Source organism: Vidua chalybeata, chromosome 11 (assembly GCF_026979565.1).
Source record: "Vidua chalybeata isolate OUT-0048 chromosome 11, bVidCha1 merged haplotype, whole genome shotgun sequence".
NCBI classification, from domain to species: Eukaryota; Metazoa; Chordata; class Aves; order Passeriformes; family Viduidae; genus Vidua; species Vidua chalybeata.
Genome location: NC_071540.1, coordinates 15,162,692 through 15,182,373, shown reverse-complemented (window position 1 = coordinate 15,182,373; position 19,682 = coordinate 15,162,692). Strand labels below are relative to the sequence as shown.

Below are 19,682 nucleotides of genomic sequence, written 5' to 3'. Positions count from 1 at the left end.
AGCCAATTCCCACCTCCCACCACCAGAACAACAAAGCTGAGGTAACACAGAGTCATCTCTACCCATCTTATGTTCCTAAAAATGCAATTCATTAAAGCAATAGCTTATTGATTGGCTGGCAGGGTCTCTGCCACAACCTGTACAAGCTGCCAGACCCCAGCTGGGCTAAGTCAGATAGGAACTATTTCTACACTGGTACAACTGCACAAGTCAGCTCCTGACCCCATTATCTCTAAGAGCAGAGGGATTATCTATCATGGCCACACTTTTGTAGAGACCTGGACTTTCCCATTTGATTTTTCTGCTGCAGCTCAATTAACAACAGACTTTTCACATTACGAGCATTCCCTTGCAAAACATTTATTCAAGATAAAAATCCAGAAATGGACAACTGCCAAATGCATAAGCCATTATGTGCCATTAAGTCATTAAGTGCAGAAGCACTTCATCCTGCACATACTTCAAATACTTTGTCAGGCAAGCTTCCAGCTAGTCTCCTGTGGCAGGACAGCTGGCCCTGTGCAGCTGAGGAGGAGGCACTGTGATAGTTGTGAAGGCACAACACTGTCCCCTCTTGCCACCTCCACAGGCTGAGCTTCAACATCTCTGGCCAAGGAATTGCCCTTGATGCTCGAGGCCTTGTTTGAAGCATTCAATATCCAGGTGCATCTGCAAGTCCAGTAACAGCTCCTCTGAGACTTGGATCTTGCTGTCACCTCCCAGGGAGGTGAAATAAGCTTCCCACAGAAGTGGAAGTGCTCAGCAGCACCAGGATCCAGCTCCTCTGCTTAGGTTCTACTTCTACAGAGGCACAGAAGCACCTGTAAGGTGTCTAATACTGCTCCCAAAGGACAACCATCCTGATGACTGCAGGAACTAAGCCCTACAGAGATAACCATGTCTTCTGTCTCCAGTCCAATGGGACTTGAGATGATCCGGGTTTAAGGGCATCCACATGGGATGATAACCATTGTGCTGTTTAGCAAGTCCCAAATCCAGTCACTCCTACTGGCAAGGATGACATTTACCAGGATCATATTCCTAGATTCATTTGGATGGATCAGAAGGAAGGAAACTCAGTTCATTTGCTCTGTCTCTTCTACTAACCAAATTTAGAAATCAGATGAATTTTTCACAGGAGGAACAAATATCTCAAAGGTTGATAATGGGGCAGAGTTTCCATTGAAGTTTCTGCTTTTGATCTGGTCCAGACTTTACTCTTTGCTGCCTTCTGCTTCCTTCTCTGTAGAACACCCATCACAAAGACAGCCAATTCTCACATCCAGAACAAAAGCCACAGACATCAGACATGAACACTCTTTACTGCACAGCACTAAGGTCACAAGGGCCAAAAAGGGAGAGAGAGGACAAGGCAGCACGAGACCTGTGCAGCCACTTGCTGTGTGGGTTTGAGGAGGTATTTCTCTCCAGGGCACTGGTACTGTGTACAGGTCAGCAAAGAAAAACATTCCTGCTCCACAAAGAGCACCTGTTCCACCCCAGTGTACAAGAAAAGAAAAAAAATTAATGCTGTATCAGAATTTTTTCCACATCACTGGGGCTCTCTAAAGAACAGGGAACCTGGAAATAGCTGTTCATAGAATCAACAGCTGTTTCCAGGAGGTTGGGATTGGAAGGACAAGATGAAATACATAAATTACATTTCTGTCCAGATTTGGTATTGTAAATATCAACTTGGAGCAATAATTAGTATTTATTACCCTTCTAGAAAATCCTCTCATAGCCTTTCAGCCACCTAGCAAACACTTCAGCTGCAACTCCTCAGGAGTGCTATGAGTAAGCTGTAAGGCTGTTCAGTGGTGTGATCTAGTTTTTATACCCTTGCCCTCTGCCTTTAAAATTTTCATTAGTTTTATCCAAAGCTGTTACAGAGAAGAATTCCCATTAATGGACAGGGAGCCTGTCCTTCCCTAAATTGATTGATTTTACTCTTCTACGACAGGCTGTAAATCTGTATCCCCCACTGTAACTTCGTGTTCTTCGGACTTTTAACCATCCACTTCTGTGAGCTTTCTTTTCCCATAGTTCTGCACCAGACTGGAAGCTGTGATTTGAGAAGCCTGTCCCTTTTCCCAGCACTGGAAGTCATTCAGCCCTTTCTGACCCACTTGAAAGAGAGCCCGTTCCAGCTCATCCAGCCGAGCCACCAGCGCAGACGTGTCCTCGTTGTAGGCGTTCTGAGAGGAGTCCATGATGCGGCGGAAACGGGCAATGAACGTCTGAAGGGAACAAACAGAGTCACTGACAGGTAACCAGAGCCACCCCAGCTCAGACCTGGTGGCCTGAGCTCTCAAAACTGAAAAGCCAAAGGTTTAGGCTGCTGTTCACAACAAGCCAAGGGTCTGCAACCAGCACAGCACTTGTTAAGCTTGCCTACAAAGACAAAACCACTTCATGCCTGAGCTGGGACATCCAATACCTGATACCAGATGGGAAGCAAACACAGAATTGGATTCTGGCTGCTTCCTCACAACAGGCTTGAGAAGACCACAGGATACAACACAATTATGATCTATTCTGTCTCACTTCTCAAGCAATCATTGCTTTAGAGCAGGAGGAATGAATCTCATGCCACAGCAGCTGCTGCAGGAACGTACAAGCTGCAAGTTATGAATGTCCTGGAAATTAAGCCAAACTGCTGCTGAAAAGCATTCAGTATGCTAGAAAACACTTAACCATGAAAAGGTGAAAACCCAAACCAACCTGCAAGTTATAAATAGCATTTTGAAAAACTAAGCAACAAGACATATTTAAGGCATTTTATTTTCCTCTCTATCTTTGCTTTTGGGAACTGGGAAAAAAAGGGTCAGAACTCTTTGAAAACTGTGCTTCAGAAGTTGATTTTAGAATCACCAAAACTTATAGGATAAAGTAATAGGTTAAATAAGGATAAACTTACAGGTTTTTAAGTCAGCACAACTCCCCTCTTGTTTGCTTTTAAAAAGAGAAATCAAACCTGGCATGCTTTGATTTTTCTGTTGATAAGTAATGAATTCTACTGTGGCTTTTTTCCCCTAAGATGTCCATTAGGAGAAAAAGAAAAGACAAGGAAAGGCATGGGCACCTCCTCAATGCACAAAGCACATGTTCAGTGGACAGCTCCAAGAAAGCAGCAGCACTCTAAAGCCTCTCTGCATCAGCCTTAATGTAAAGCACAGAGAAAGGAAAAAAAAAGGCAATAAAAATCATCCCAGCCCACTTACAGACCTGGCTGAAGAGATCTCAGAGCTGTTAGTGGTTATGTTGAAAAGCTCAAGAAGATTGAAGTCTGGAAACAGACAAAGATGACATCTATCTTTTAAAAGAGAAAGGGGAGATGGAGAGGGAGAAGGGAAGAGCCATGGAATTATAAATCCATCAGCATCAATTCCTGGAAGCATACTGGAACAAAGAAGCAATACAGAAACTTCTGCAAGACAATAAAAGAATCACAGCCATCGTGGACTTGCCAAGAACAAACTCCCAGAGCCCAGCCTGCTTTCCTGCTAGGGCAGGATGCCAGGCCTTGCACAGGCAGGAAGAGCAGCAGAGGGGTATCTGTCACGGGGCATTGCTGGAAGATGTAGCCAGACCAGCCAAAGATGGTCAGGAGAGACAGCCATCATCCACAGCTCCTGTCAGGGGGCAAGAACACACTGAGTGGAGTTCCACTTGGGTCTCTGTGGAACCAACTACTGTTTGAGATGTTAATTAATGAGCTTACTAAAGGAATAGAAGCTGTGCTTATTAAATCAGCAAGCAACATGCAGGAGAAGGAGAAGGGATGACTACAGGCATGTCAGGGAGCAGACCTCTTTAATTTATAAAAATCCTGATTAATTAGAAAGATGGTGTGAAAACAGGAAGATGTCGTTCACTCAGGACTAACAGAAAGTTTTACATTAAGGCAGAAATAGTAGAGTCAGGAAATTATTTGTTCACAGATGCACCCTGTACTACGTCACTGTGGACTGCAAACGAAACACAGATCCGTGTGACTGCATCGTGACAAACCAGATGCTGCACCAAGATGAGCCAAGAGCATCACAGCCCCACAAAACTCACAAAGTAATCCTTTTGTTTGCATCAGCACAAGTCCTGAGCGCGAGACTGCACTGCTGTTCAGGGAGAGGCACCAGCAGTGCACAATGAGGGCAGTCAGAGGTTAGGGAGCATGACCCATAGAGAAACATCAAATGAACTGGGACTGCTGAGGAAGGAAGAGAATAATTTGTCCTCAGCATTTACTTTGTATGAGACAAACAGAACAGAGCCTGTATTGCTGTGAAGGAGCTTTGGTTCAGACACTGGAGGTGAGGCTGGCAAGGTACTGAAAGAGATTGCCCAGAGCAGTGTGAGGTCTCAGTGCTGGAGAGATTTAAAGACAGGTATAGTTAAATAATCCTACATCTCCTCTAGTCCTGTTTTACAGGATTTTATGAAATACCATATTCACAGTGTGGAAACACCAAGCTAAAATTACACTCCTGGATGCACAGTGGAAGCTTCCAGCACCAGCCTGTGCAGCTGCCAAGAGGGACATCCATATTTCATCCAGAAGTCATTTGGATTAAACCAGGATATTTTTCTTGAAGACTGCTAAGCAAGTGGGAACAAAATGAAGACAGAAAAATGCAAATCTAAGTTTCAAGACCTGATTCAGATACTTGCCTGCAGGATAGTCTGAGCTATCTCAGGATTCTCTGGATTCTCAAAATTCAGGAGCTGTGAGCCAAATCCATAGTAGTAGGGCCCCATTTTATGCAGATCAACCACATTGGCATCAGCACTGAACACCGTCCTCCAGGCTTCCTTGTAAATCTTTGGCAGTTCCACAGAGATGATTCTCCTTTTGCTGTCGTGCAGCCCTTTAGCAAGCCACAGGGGGATTTCCAGCTTTGATCCCTGGAGGAACAAGAGAAGCCAAAAGTTATCCTTGCCATGAAAGTACACCTGAAGCAACCCTAAAGACATAGAATGAACTTTATTAATGAAGATCCAGCATTACAAAAAGTCGCTTTTGTTTTCAAAACAGTCCTTTGTGACTGTAGCACAAACCAGACACACTTTAGAGGCCTTATTACCGCAAGACTCAGAAAGTGAACTTTTTATTGATGCTCCCTGGTTTAAGAATTGTCAGGTGACGAAACAGCAAGAGAAAAAGAAAGGGGAAAAAAAACCCAAACAGGCAAAGTGTATATAATAAAAGCAAATTAACTTTAGGGAAAGTAGCAGAGAGCATCATTGCAGTGACCACGAAGAGAGAGCGGCCGGGCCTGGGAGGCGCAACAGGAGGTGGAGGCGAGGAAGCGGCCCCGGGGCAGAGCCCCCCGCGCCCCGTCCCCTCCCGAGAGCGACAGTCCCGTGTCCCGTGTCCCCTCCCCGTTACCTCCGGGACGGACTCGGCGCTGCCGCCGCCCTGCCCCATCAACACGGCCAGGCGCGGCAGCGCGCTCTCGGCGCGGCCCGGCAGCTTCTCCTGCGACATCAGGATATCGTCCAGCGAGAGGAAATTCTCCTCCATGCCCAGCCCGGGGCCCACGGGGAAATACGCCTCGGACATGGCCGGGCCGCGGCTCCCGCCAGCCCGTGAGGCACCGCCCGCCACCGGCACCGCGCACGCGCCGCGCCCGCCCCGCGCCCGCCGCCGCTGAGGGGGGATCGGGATCGGGACTGGGATCGGGGATCGGGATCGGGATGGGTACAGGGATCGGCACCGCGGCTGCCCCACCGCCGGGGCTCCGCAGCCGGTGCCGTCCGGCCCCCCGCACACCAGCCCGAGGTGTGTTAGAAGGAGTCTCGGAGCTGTATCAGGACAGGACAGGGGGATGGACTCACACTGGGATTGGGTTTTGCGGGGAATTCCTCGCTGTGAGGGTGGCGAGGCCCTGGCACAGGTGCCCAGAGCAGCTGTGGATGCTCCATCCCTGCAGGTGTCCGAGGCCGGGTCGGACGGGGTTTGGAGCAGCCGGGGACAGCGGGAGGTGTCCCTGCCCATGGCAGGGGGTGGGACAGGATGGGCTCTGCAGTCCCTTCCCGCACGGAGCATTCCCGGCGTCTGTGCTTGGGCAGGGCGGGCTGGGCACGGCTGCCCTGTCCCCCTGCGCCCCGCGGCGCTGAGGGTGCTGCCCAGCGCAGGGCCTGCCCCTCAGAACGCTGTTCCAAAGGCAGGGATGTCTCCCTGCGGCTCCAGCACCTCCATCCGCACCCTCCCGGCTGTGTGGAAAGCCAAGGCGATGCTGCCCGTGTGGTTGGCTGTGCCCGTGTTTCTCCTTGGCAATGAAGGACGTGGCTCACCCTGCAGAGCGCATGATCAGGCTGATGGATGTGGCTGTGCTGAGTGGGCAGAAGGCAATGCAAATGAACTGTGAATACCTTGGGTTTGAAGGGGAGGCTACGGCCCAAAGTAATTTATTTTAGTGCTGTAATACAAAGAATCAAGACGTGTTTTGATGGCAGAATCAAATACCCTGTGCTAAATTCTGGGTTTGGTTGGGTAAGGATAAAAGGGTTGTCCCCCATTTTGATCAGTGTTTTACTTCATTTTAGAACCTGACCTTGTGCTTTTTTTTTTTTCTCATTGTTTTGTTGTTTCAAAAGTAAATAATTTTTTATCAGATTAAAATTTTCTTGCTATTCCCTGAGCTGTATATGCTGAAAACATTACTTTTTGTATAGACAGTGGTCTATAAAATAACATTTAAATAATCTAGTAAATATTTCAGTCTTTGTTCTGTTGATGAAGGAAAATAAACAACTGAGCCAGTGTTGCAACACCTGACAACTTCCCTGAGAAATAATGATGGACTTATTTATAGAGGGTTTGATGACTTTTTTGATGACATTTTCAGTCCATGAGTAAGGCGTAGCCCAATGCATCTTTAATAATCTGTTAATTCTTACGACCTCAGCATTCTTCCTGCTGCTGTTTGCTCAGGCTGGATCTGCTATGATTTGTTACTGTTTTGTCATGTTAATTAGCATGTTGGTACTTCAGCATCTTCATCAAAGTCAGACCCAAGCAAAATAATAAAATCTGAACCTGTTTATTAAATCTTGTGCTGTTTTATTTCATACTGAGAAAAATAAAGCACAGACAGTGTGGGCTGAGACCTCAGGATGATGTGCCTCTGTCACTTCCAGGTCCCCTGGGTCCCACGGCAGCCTGAGCTATAAAAATCCAGCCAACAAAGACACGGTGAGATCTTGTGAGCTGTGTGAGCAGAAGAAATGTAACCATGTGTGTTTGTCAGTGTGGCACCCACACTGGTGATTCCAGTGTCCCCTTTCCCCATCAGTCAGGTTATATTAAATACTGACAGCAGCTGGAAGGGCAATGCATGCCCCCAAAGAGAGAGTTAATGTAAAGGAAATTTCTTGTAAGATGCTGGATTTTTTTTCTATAGCATAGAAAACAGATATTATATTTATTTTAGCAACACTAACTATTGTCCTGTATTTTTTTTCTTGGTGGGTTTTTTTTGTTTGTTTTTTTTTTTGTTTTAATGAGATATTAAGGCTCTCTGTTTGGAAAATAAATCCTTCTATCTGTGCACATTTTCCAGATAAGTTGCAGAGTAATTTCTGAAAGCTCTTTCTAAAGGACAGTTCTGATAAAATTATAATTTGCTGAATTGGATTAGTAAAAGTATTCCCTGCTTAAAGAGGTTTAGGAAACAAATCTCTGCTAAATATGAAAGTGTGCATTTTGTGAGTGAGAAGAGAGAACAATGCAAATGGAATCTGCTTTTTCCAGGCTGCACAGCTAATACATCTGGAAAAAGAAGAAAGAAAATCACAATTTCCCTGTGTCCTGAGATGCCTCAGCCTCCAGTGTATGATACAGAAATAAGCACCAAGGTGCAGAAAGCCCAAAGTACTGGGTAAAACTGAGAGAACACAGAGGGAAAGATGTTTACACTCACTGTAAAATCAGTTGAAGAATGGTTCTTTCGTGAGAATTTTCAAAAATAATGAGTTTGGTGGACAAAATTATGTCACTCCTTTTTGCACTATATTTGCCTTCTCATCCTGAGAAAGGCACCAGGCAGGTTCTTATTCTTGAGCACTTGTGCGTGAATCTTAGTGTAAAAATATGCATAACGAGCCCAGCATCCTAAACCATATTGTATTTTCATAAATATGATTTCAAGGCCTTCCTGAAGGAAAAGGAATGTCCTGTGTCATAACTGATACATGCCAAAAATTTAGTAAGGACAGAGAAAAGTGTTACAGAATTAAGGTTGAGCTGTGATGAATAAAACCCAAATTACCTGAAGGTACAGGAGATAAATGAGAGGATTGCAAAGTACGGGAAAGAGTAAAATCTTAGAAATCGAGGAACAGCCTGTTACATCTGATCTATGTTCTTCTAAAATCTTGAATACCACAGAATTCAGCCAATTTAATATGAGATAAATTTGGGGAAGCCGAGTTGTTGCCTCCTTCCTCCCGGGCCTTTGATCAGAGCCGCCCGTGTCTGTGTGTGCTGCAGAGTTGCTGAGCTCTGTCACGTCAGCATCTGCATGTGGGGCGATGAGAGAGGCAGCTGATGGAGCCATCCTGGGTAATCTAAATAGCATTAAATCCACCGAGTAAGTCAGCTGAAAGAGCTGCAGGATGCTGATGAGAGAGGGAAGCACCTCTCTCCCTGTGGCCTCTCCTTATCCTACATTTTTAGGTCAAAGTGGGAGAGGAATCATCAGTCTCCACGCATTGGATTAAACCACAGCACAAATTAAGGTTAATCTTGAATCTTTTTCCCCTCTGAGGTAGAGAGGATTACAGAATGATTTGCTTTTCTTATTTGCATGTGTTATCCAGCAATCAGAAATGCTGGCAGGGTTTACTGCTGCCTTAGCATCCCTAGACGAGACATCTGACGAGTCAGAGTTTTACTGTCTAACCTGGCCAAAGGATCCTGAGTAGCACCCGGGCGTGTGGTGTTCACACTGCTGAGAGCAGGGCTGGAGGAAGGCAACACTCACCCTAACACACATCCCTCACCCACAGCCCCGGGCCGAGCGTCTGAGCTGCTTTAGTTCATTATTTACTAAGTAAGTAGCTAATGCTACTTAGCTACTCCTTTCCCTCCTGGAAGTTGCACACAATAAATTTGCATTTCCTAATCAGTTAACTTGCCCGTGGCAGTGGGAGACCTCATTTGTAAATCGTACTTTGTCTTTGCTACCCCTTTGTTGTGCAAATACGGTATAACTCAAATAAAGCAATTGGCTTCAGTGGGATTATCCTGAGGGAGTTAAGTGCAGCGTCATATGAATAAACGCTCTCTCCAAGGACAGGTTCTGCAGCCCGGCACAGCTTCATCTTTTGAAGGAAAAGGGGTAGCAGCACAAATCAGTAGCTAAATTGAGGAAATAATCACTTTCCTGTTCAATTTATCTGCGAATGTGAGATGTTCAGCAGCAGGAGTAAGGACACACCATATTCGTATTTACATTCCAGAGTATCATTCCTTTTCATGTGGAGGAAGTGTGGAGGACTGTGTGGGAGAACAGCCACAGATGAAATTATGGGATTTAGGGTAACCAAACATCCTATGGGAAGGATCTTTTGGCTTCTGTCTTCCAGCAAGGGTCTCTAAGCCAGAAGGCAGCTGGGAGTCTGGCCAGCTTGTACAGTGAATTTCAAAATATTTTAAACACATTCTAAAAAAGGAGTATTGAAGTCATAAGATCAAGCAGATGCTGTAGCTGGCATTGCAAAAAAAAAAAAATCTGTAAGAACAAAACCACTTCTAGAATTCCAATATTTTTCCCCAGCTGTCATTCACTCTGTTATTATTCAGCACTTTCCAAGGCTTTTTCAACCATTGTGTAGTTTTTCTGGTAAGTGGAGAGTCACAGTTAAATCAGCAGCAGGCATTTGCAGAAAGATTCTTGTTTTAAGCAGTAGTGCCATATTGCTAAAACTTTTCATGGTTTAGTTGGGAATGCTGCCAAAATTGTGGATGTTTCTTCCATTTGGAGTTCCCTAGATGACAATTCACTATTGTTTTTGTTCAGAAGTGTGGGAAAATTGTGATTGTGATAACTGCCTTTAACAAGAAATTAAGGAAATTGCTGATGACTGTGCAGAATTGCTGATGACTGTGCAGCAAATTCTAAAAGTGACATTTCTTGAACTTTTGGTGTCTCAAGGTGACTGTGATGATGTGAGTAGAAAACTCACGGTATTTTAATTCCTTTCACATCCACTCACATGATGGGGGTAAAAGAAAAGTACTGTGTTCATTCTTGACGGGGAGACCCCTTCCTACTCATAAAGCACTCAAGTTGCTGAGCAAAACAATGAAGCCTTTCCACAGCATAAAACATTAAACATCAGCAATTTCTTTTTCTTGTGTCTCACCATTCATAGTAAATATGCTAGGGAGATGTTGGAAATTATGCTCTTCCAATTAAGTTGCATGAACTCCAGCTCTATTCAGCTAAAGGCTGTTCAATGCCCAGAGACAAAAAACATCTAATGAATCAATCTTTGTGCACAGAAAAAAAAACATTCTTTTCCTTTTCTTTTTTTTTTTTTTTTAAGGAAATTACATAAAAACTAGAAGCTGATGACCTCTTTGAAAGGAAGAGACAGGGGTGGGTTGCTATATGAGCTTCACTTTCTAAATGATGTGGGGGCTTTCTTTTCTAAGCTATCCAGGACATTTCCAGTAAAATCAAGCTAAAATATGCAGCTTTTACTGCTGTGAAGAAAAGATTATTCTTTGTCTTTCAGACTCAGATAAGCAATTGTAAATCTGGCTACAGATAATTTTCATGCTTTTCTCTTTATATCCTAATACTCCTGTTGTTCGATCTAGGTTCTAATTCTTGTTTTTATTACTCTGGAGAGTTTATAAGTGAGTTACTGGGGAAAAAAAAAAAAAAAAAAAAAAAAAAAAAAGCAACCCTACATTTTTCTCAAGATCCAGAATGAGAACTTGAATTCTGAATTGCATGGACAGTAGGTTCCTACCAACTCATGTGTAAGTAATCAGTCAGTTACCACAACATGAATGCCAACAATTTCTTCACTGCCTTCATTCAGATTTCTTCTATCTGGCTTCTTCAGCATCACAAGCTGGAGAGGATGCACTCATGTCTGTGTTCAGCTGCCTGTGCTCTTTGAACCATGGTTTCAGCATTCCTCCAGCCCTTCATGTGTCAGCACTAGATCAGCAGAATGCTGATATTCCAGGGCTTTTTCAGAGCATTAATGCTCCTTTTGGCCCATGGCTCACTGTCTTTGGCCAGCAGAATCTTTGAATTCCTTAAATCTGATTGCCTCTTGGCTACTGCTTTTCAGTTCTGGACTGTGGGTATGTGGTCAGGCTGTCCCATGTTTTTTGAGGCATACTAGAACAGGAAAAGATCCAAATTGTTTCTTCTCTGATCACGTATGGGAAAGGAAATTAACAGCACCTCGCTGGAGCACACTGCATTGTGTCAAAAAGTAGAGAATCTTGTTCTTAACTTGTGAGGAAGCTTTTCATCCTTCAAGGAAAGAAATGCTGTAGAAATGTCAGATTACACTGAATACATGCTCAGAATTTGGCTGATATAATGGGATTACAGTTCAAATGAGCACACCAAAAATTCTGTATCCCAGTGAGAAACACTATTAATATAATATCAACTAGGAATTCTGTGAGCAGCAGAGCAAACCCAGTTTCTTGCTGGCATTCCTGGTGTCATGGGGAGATGGAGATGTGGCTGCTGCAAATCAGTTTCTAGAGGCTGGCAGAGAGCAACAATTTCTGAGCTGTTCAAAGGTATCACAGGCAGAATGGGAGATTTGGACAAGGTTTATCAGGGAGACCCTCCCACTGAGTCACGAGAAGCAGAAAGGACCCCTTTGCTTTCTAAACCCCTTCTCAGAGACAAGATGCAGCGGGTTCCAGCTCTACCCCCAGACTTGGTCTGTGGTTTATGTCTAAAGGATTAAATAGGTGTAATTTGTACTACTTTGTCCTTCAGGAGTAAGGATGGTAAACGAAATATATTTATATGAATAAAATAACTTATTTATTTGAATTGATGATGATTAGATTAAGAGATTTTAATCAGAATTATTTACTACACAGAATAGGTAGTGCACTACCTGTGCACTATTTATTGCAGCATTATTGAAGTAATTTTATCCAAGCCAGCAAAATAATTATCAGGTAGAGGTTGATGTTACTCACCCATAGCAAGGATCATGGGCAAATATCTTTTGCTCCTGTGATGTTTAACTTTGGGGTTGATGAGTCTGGATGGTGTCAGCATTCTTCAACACCAAAAGCACTCAACAGTTCAGGTCAACACTGACCCTCCTTCTCCATCCAGCACTGCTCAGTTTTGCACTGGGCTGAGTTTGGAGCTGTTTCACCCCCATGCAGGCAGAGCACTCTCACACAAAGGAATGCCTGTGGGGCCCTGCAGGTTCCTCTACCCACATCATTTGCCAGACCAGTCAGGCAATCCCAGGTGGTGGGAGCTTAGGAAGCATGGGGGAGAGTTTGAGAGGTTAACCATTGGAGTCCAGGGACTGAGGGAAATGTGCACTTCATTTTGAGCATCCTATCTGGAAGAATTCCAGTGATTCACAGTGTGGGGGAATGAAAAAAAAAACAGACAAGACAGGCAGCTTGCATGTCTGACAGCTGAATGGCTCTGTAGTTTTGAGAACATCCTGTCTCGGTGTATCCTCAGATCTGACAGCTTTGCTCTGTCAGGCAGGGACTGCTCTGTGATCCTGTAAAGTTTATCTTGGTTTTCATGAAACACCTCTGTACATGCCCAGCAATATGTCTCATTGCCAGCAAGTCAGCAGTGTGCAAGTGCCAGCAGCTAAATATCCAGAAATATTATATTCAAAAGTGACAAAACCCCATGAGATGTGTTAAAAGCAAACACATTTTCTCTGGACTTTGTGGCTTGTACTCAGTGGCAGCCTTTATCACACAAACACAGATGAGGATTTTTGACAGGGTTTTAACCTCTTCTAGGAGAAGCTGCATATCTTTTGATTTCCTCATTTTTCTTTTAATCCTGTATTTACAAGCAGAGCTAGTAAAATAACATCAAAATACATTAAGTGGGGAAGGTTTGGCAAACCCAGCATAATCTTACTGAGATGACTGATGGGTTTAGATCTTGTTTTCAAAAAAAAGGAGTGCAGAAATCTATCTCCTCACAGAATTACAGGCAAAATACCTCCATGGTATAAATAGATGTAAATCCACTACAGAAAGTGCAGCTTTCATCAAAATCACTGAGGGTGATTTTGTTGTTTTGTTGATGACATCAACATGTATTTGTTGATAACAATTCAATATTACAATTAGCAATCCTAAAATACAGTGACACCTTCTTTGATGGGTGTTTCAATGCAAATGCTTTGGTTTTGTTCTCTTTTGACTAATAATCTCCATCCCAGAGCCTCAGAGTGTTGTGTCATAGACATTTCTGCCTTTCCCTTATGTCCCTTCTGAGACTTGTATGCAGAGCAGAGTTGTTTCTGTGCTCCAATTCTAAATGCCCACAATTCTTTTCTAGTAGAGATGTCAGACTGGATGGTAGATGTTTTGCACTTCAGGTGAAACATGATAGAGTTTGTGGTTCCTAATGAGCTCGTTCCACAAACCAAGTCCCAGCTCTTTGACAGTGAAATGTGTGAGTCAGACCTTGAAGATAAAGGTCTTATGCAATTGCTTAAAATTGCAGCAGGTTGTTTATAACATCCTTTGCATTCAAGCCTGCTTTGACTTTAAGCATCAGGAAGAATTTTGTGACAGAGCAGTGCACTGGATCTGTCAGGGTTGGAGTTAACTTTTGTCACAGCTGCTTGTGTGGTGCATTTGTGCCTAAAGCAGTGCTGCTGCTGCTGCTGCCCCAGAGTTCTGGCTGCTGCTGAGCAGTGCTTGCACAGTGGCAGGGCTCTTCTTGCTCCTTCCTGCACTCAGTGGGCTGGGGGCGAGGCAAGAGATGTGGAAGTGTTGGATTAAGCTTTTTTTTTTTTTTTTTTAGAGATGAGGTAACTGAGAGGTGTTTTAAAAACTTCTGTTCTACATTCAGGGAAGCTTGAACCAACAGGGAAGAGACCAAAGGAATATTCCATTCCTTATGACATAGGCTCAGCAGTAAAAGCTCAGGGAGAGGAGGTGGAGCAGGGGGATGTTTGTGCTCACAGTGCTTGTGTTCTCAAGCAATGTTGCACATGCTGAGACCCTTCTTCCCAAGCAGTGACTGGACATCTGCCTTTTTGCTTTTGCTTTCCCTGTTGAACTTGATCCATGAGTCTTTTCACCTTCCTCTCTTTCTCCCCACAGAATGGAGTGAGCAAAAGGCTGGATGTGTGTTTGGCTGCTGGTTGAGGTCAACCCACCAGAAGCACCAGGAAACAGACACTCAGCTCCTGCTCCTAATAAACATGGCTCATCTTGTTTTCCTGGTTACATTGTTATTGCAGAATGTTCCTCTGCTTTTACATTTTCACCTACTTTTACATTTTCCCTCACATTCAATTTCCTTCCAAATAATTAGTTGTGGAAGTAATGGCATCATCCCAATTTGCTCTGACTGCCCACACCAAAACAGCTGGCTATTTCTGCGAAGCTGATTAGGAATGACACCCTTAAAAACATTGCATGTAACTAAATTAGCATTTAGTTTTCAGAGAGAATGTCTCCTGAGGCATCAGAGACTGATACTGATTTCCTTCCCTAATTCAGGAGGTTTGTTCAAAAAGGTTGGAAGAGGCTGCACTACACAGTTTTGAAAGGAGCTGTTTAAAACTTGATTCATCCAGAGCCTCTGCCCAGCTTTTCCACTGATGCCATTGCAAGGTGCTTCATCCACAGAATGTGCTCACAAGAACAGCCTGACCCCCAGGAGGATGGCTGAGCAGCTGGCCAGGAATCTGCTTTGTCTTATTTTCAGTCTCATCTTTTCACTGCGTCCATTCTCCACAACCTCTACTGAGCCCATGGGCTCAGGAGCTTCTGCTCCATAAATGCAACTCCTAACTTGCAGCAGCCTGATGCATGAGCCACAAAGAAGTTGTAGTTTGCCACTGCTGACAGCAAGTTCAGCCCAGCCCAGCCTCTGGGCACACACATCAGCCATGTCTTCACACCAGTGGAGAGTACAGTTATTTCATAATTTTTGTTATTTCCTTCTTTTCAGCTTTTCTTTTGCTTGTGCTTCCTGCAGTTTTTATAGAAAGATTTTTTTTTTTAAAGTGGGTGAACTGGTTTGTTATTAATTGTGTTTGATCTGTACAATGATGGGTATTTCTAGCAGAATCCATCTTTTTAATCCGATTCTTTGCCACATATACACAAAGGGAAAAAATGCCTTTAGGACATCATATTTGTAAAGAACATTAGTAATGCAGTGGGGTAGATAAGCTTCATGCATTCATTTGAAGACTAGGGTCTAAATTTAGATTTATTCCCAAGTGAGAAGGGATTTATGGCCTCAATTTCAATAGCTGTTTCAAACCAAAGCTACCACAGGAGTTAGTGCAATGAGAAGTCCTTGATTTGGAGTCTGGGAAGGAATGGTAGATTAGAAGCTGGACCTCCAGCTTTCAGTGGAAATTCCTGGCAGAAATTCTTTGGATGTCTGACTTTGCTCTCTGTCCAACCTTTCTGTGAGTTCTCAATGTCACCAAATTGCCCTTGATTTATGGCAGGTTACCCATAAGGCCCAGGTTGATTCAACAAAGGATTTGTGTCTTTCTCAGGTTGGTGGTGCTGAAAGCTTAGGTTTGGTGTTGCAGCCTCTGAGCTTGCTTTCAGTGAGCCATTCCCTGCTGTGGGGAGAAAGCCAAAGCTCCAGGGGAGAGATTTGGTTTGGGCTAGAAGTGTTACCCTGCTTCAGCAGCAGTACAATGGCAGCACGGCCCAGAGCTGGTGTGGTTGTCACTGAGCTTCTGTCTTATCTGTAACCCTGAAAATGACAAAGCATTTAAAAGTATGTGGGGAAGACTCACAAAGTTATTGTGTAGCTTATGAGCAGGTCTTATGCAAGATGCAAAGCTGGGGTCAATTCTGTCCTTTTGTCTTTCTATATTAAGTGTCATAATCTTTGCCCTTTGTATATGTGTGGCCTCCATCGGGGATAATGGTAATGAGTTTTCATACCAAGGGGATATTAAATCCCCATTCCCCTTCAGTAATGTATAATGTCAACAGCAGTCTTTGATGAATTCAGCTTCTTCTTAATTAGATGCTTGAGCAAGAGATTATTAATCCATTTATCTCAAATTCTAATTGTACCACGAATTGCTTGCTGTTTCATGCCCAAGTTTATGATCATAGTTATTTCTTACAACCTTAAAGGAGTCATACTCGTAAGTGAATGTATTTCTGGAAACTTGAATTGTTGTGTTCTTATTTGTACTACTTTCCTCAATATGTGTGTGTGTAGATATTCCAAAAGCCCCACTCCATCAGCCAGGGCTATCCTCCAACACAGCAATTCAGCAATTGCAGCTAGATGCCATTTCCATGGTAGTGACATCAGGCCTTTAAAAAAAAGAATTTTAGCACCAGTAAGGGGAACTGGGTGCTTCTCATGGCAAAGGCTGGGGGTTTTATACCAGAATTACTGAGAGGGCTTGATTTGGAGACCTACCAGCTTGGAAATGCAGGTTAAAACCATAAACTTCAGTTGTGATACTAATGTGTAATTACTAATGATCCTATAGATCTAAAAATCAGTCACGGGACATTCAGGGCAAGCCAGTCCATTTGTTGAAAGAGCATGTAGTTGCCTAAGTGACACACACTTGCCTGGATACAGCCAAGGATTCTTTTGAAAATGTCCTCAGAGCAGGCAAAAGGTTTTTTTCCCTTTTAACAGGCTGAACTGGCCTAGTTTGCAATCCATGGTGAATACTGCAATGGCTCCATCTGCTGAAACAACTAAATCACTGGGAGCTTCAAAAAGTTGCAGCAAATGGGATTTTTTTTTTCTTCTGGGGTCTGTGCTGCATCCCCTCTGTGTTTCTGTGTCTGGGGTGGGCTATTTCAGAATGGACTCGGAATTTCTCAGTGTGTCTGTGTGTCCCCACGGAGCAATGGGTCTGACAGGCACGTGGCTGATATTCAGTCAAGTGGAATAATAAATGACGGGGTGAAGCCACTTTCTCAGTGTTCCTGTTTTTATATGGGCTGCTGTGTAGGGTTGCTGTGTGCAAATAGGGATTTAATGGCACCATCTAAAGGGAACAGTGATATCTGGGAAGAGAGAAGGGTACTAGAGTGAGGGTAGCAAGTTTTTCTGTTGTGTAGCCTGGTTTTAATGATCTGCACTGGCTGCTATTAAAAAATACAAACAAACCCTCCCACAGTCACTTCCTATCCTGAATACTGTGGCACATGACAGCTCTTCTGGCACTGCAGGGCTCAGGTGTTGCCAAATGATTGCTTTCCACTGTTGTCCCTGATGTCCTCACTGACAGCTTGTCCTGGCTGTCCTTTCCAGCACAGAGCTTGTTTCTCACTGGGGTCCCTGTACCTCACTGCTGAACAAATTCCAGCTGAGATGAGGCTGGCTGCTCCCACCCCTGCAGCTCTGGGAGGCCCCTCTGGCAGAAGCTGTGAGCGTGTTCACAAGCAGCTGGGCTGAGTTTAGCTCCAAATACACCTAAAATAAAATCATACCTGCACAGCTGAGTGCCACTGTATCTTGTTTTGACAAGAGAATGGTTTAGATGTCTGTTTTGAATGCATCTGGCAGGGATAGCTGCAGTCAGATTAGCAAGCATAGGGGAGTTTCTTGCCCTGTCTGCACTCGGGAAGCTGCAGTCACTTGGTGTGTGAGCTCCTGCTTCACTGAAATTGTTTTACACTCCTTTCTCGTAGCTGGAGAGCAGCTGACCTTGTTTGTGTATCTCATCATTGCCTTGAAACTGTTCCCCACTACCAGGTGAATCAATGCTGTAAGAGGAACTGCCAGGACACAAAGCTGATCCAGAACCCTTTGTCAGCGTGGTTGGCAGCAGCCATTCAAAACAGTGATCTGTTTATGCATGGCCTGAGCTCAGAACTGGGATTTCTGCACCCTACAGTTTTGTGAACTCCTCCCAGCTCTGCCAAGGATGTACTTTGTGACTTGGGGAAAGTCAGATTTCTCTCTTTCAGTTTCCACTCAGAGAGTGTCTTTGAGTCATGGAAATATCTCTTGCCTCACCAAGGCTGGAAGGATTAATTGACCTGTACATTTGAAACCATAAATTGCCATGCAGGGCCAGACCCTGCACCAGTGCATAAAGGGAGGTTTTATCATTGCTTTTGAAGGGAGGAGAATTGTGATCCAAGTGCCTACAAGTGGGCAAACCCCACAGTGACAGGGCAAATTAATGAATTAACTTCTTTTCCCTGTCTTCCTCAAACCTCCCTGTTGGCTTTTCTTATTCACTTAAAAATATTCCTGCTCAGACTTCAGGCTCAGCTTTCTCCTGAGCTTTGTTTGTTCCCCCTGTTCTTTGTAGCAGGGTTCTTCTGCTTGAAAAGGGCACTTTGATTCACTCTGTGCTCTTGACTTGAAGCTAATGGGGTTCCTCTGATCTGGTGAGTCAGAGAAAGTTCCTTTGCATCTCTGTCTTGTGGACTGAGTGAAGCAGAGCCTCTGTGGAAGACAGACATGGGATCATATAAGAGTGTATACACAGTGCCTGACTCAATCTTGTAACCAATTCAGTGTAAAACATGCCTTTTCTGACACGAGTGTATGGGGAATGATGGCTAAAATTATTTCAGTTCCTCTCTGCCTTTGACAAATTTGAAGGCAGTGTTATGCTGATGCTGAGAGGTTTATTTTGAATACTACAGTGCATTCTTCTTTTTAGTCGAAGTCTTATTTATTCTGCTTTTTAACTTCTCTGCTCTCCACTTCTTGAACATATGAATCTCTTTAATGTAGTACACAATGTTTTCTGGTTATACTACTAGTATTTTGTGGGGCACATAACCTCAAAGTGGAGATCTTTCATTACAGGATCTCCTTTTAAAGCAACCCAGGAATGGCAGTGTTGGATTCAGGCTTCCCATGTAGTCGGTGTGTGGCAATGAAGAAGTCACTTGTACCAGAGGCCCAGCTCACAGCTGAAATCTTAGAGACAAGAGGAAGTGATGCTGTGGAGGAGCTCATAGTCAAGTGCCAAAACACAAAGAGACACAATTAATAATTCTTGCAGTGGCCTGGCTGTTCACTGTGCCCCGTTTGTAGGTTGGGGCAGCAGTGTTGGGGTAAGCAGGCACACCAGGTAGGGACTGTGGGTGCTCTGGGTCGGGGGTGCTGGAAGGGCTCAATGAATCCCAGAAGAGAGAGGAGAGGGATCCCTAACCCAGTTTGCTGGAGACTGCCCAGGGGTGAAAGCAAAAGCAGAAGGGGGTGCAATATTCCTGCTGATACCTGATGTCATGAGAAGCTGAGTAGAACAGGATCAGCCATTCCTGGTTATGCAACTCATTTGTGGCCTCAGATTCATTTGATCCCTTTTATGCATTTTGTTGGCAGCAGAACATTCTAGCCATTGCCCCAGGAAGGATGAAAGAGGGCAGTCAGAGCAGATCACATACCCAGTGAACCTGAAAGGGAAAGGTAACTAACCCTCCCTTTCCAGTGGTTACCCTCTTCTCTGTCAGCAGAGTAGGATTTTTATTACAAACCCTACCC

The 19,682-nt window shown here is 44.1% G+C and overlaps 1 protein-coding gene across 2 annotated transcripts; it reads right to left on the bottom strand.

Annotated features, from left to right (window-relative positions):
- Positions 1-344: 344 nt before the first annotated feature.
- Positions 345-6,935, bottom strand: GINS3 (GINS complex subunit 3). 2 transcript variants are annotated; one of them, XM_053953216.1, is made up of 3 exons: positions 5,839-6,935; positions 4,672-4,905; positions 345-2,240 (listed from the first exon to the last, which is right to left on the bottom strand). In XM_053953216.1, the coding sequence occupies exons 1-3, from the start codon at positions 5,923-5,925 to the stop codon at positions 2,010-2,012; spliced, it is 552 nt and encodes a 183-aa protein (XP_053809191.1). In that variant the 5' UTR covers positions 5,926-6,935; the 3' UTR covers positions 345-2,009. The 2 variants fall into 2 exon arrangements, with proteins under 2 accessions (XP_053809191.1, XP_053809190.1); XM_053953215.1 differs by lacking the exon at positions 5,839-6,935 and adding an exon at positions 5,390-5,596.
- Between the last annotated feature and the right edge of the window lie 12,747 nt (positions 6,936-19,682).

Excerpts from the sequence above, each read along its gene's own strand:
- GINS3 (XM_053953215.1), bottom strand. The coding sequence starts at position 5,563 with ATGTCCGAGGCGTATTTCCCCGTGGGCCCCGGGCTGGGCATGGAGGAG. Across the intron at positions 4,906-5,389 it reads GCGCCGAGTCCGTCCCGGAG|GGATCAAAGCTGGAAATCCC; the intron begins GTAACGGGGAGG and ends TTGTTCCTCCAG. Across the intron at positions 2,241-4,671 it reads TAGCTCAGACTATCCTGCAG|ACGTTCATTGCCCGTTTCCG; the intron begins GCAAGTATCTGA and ends TGTTCCCTTCAG.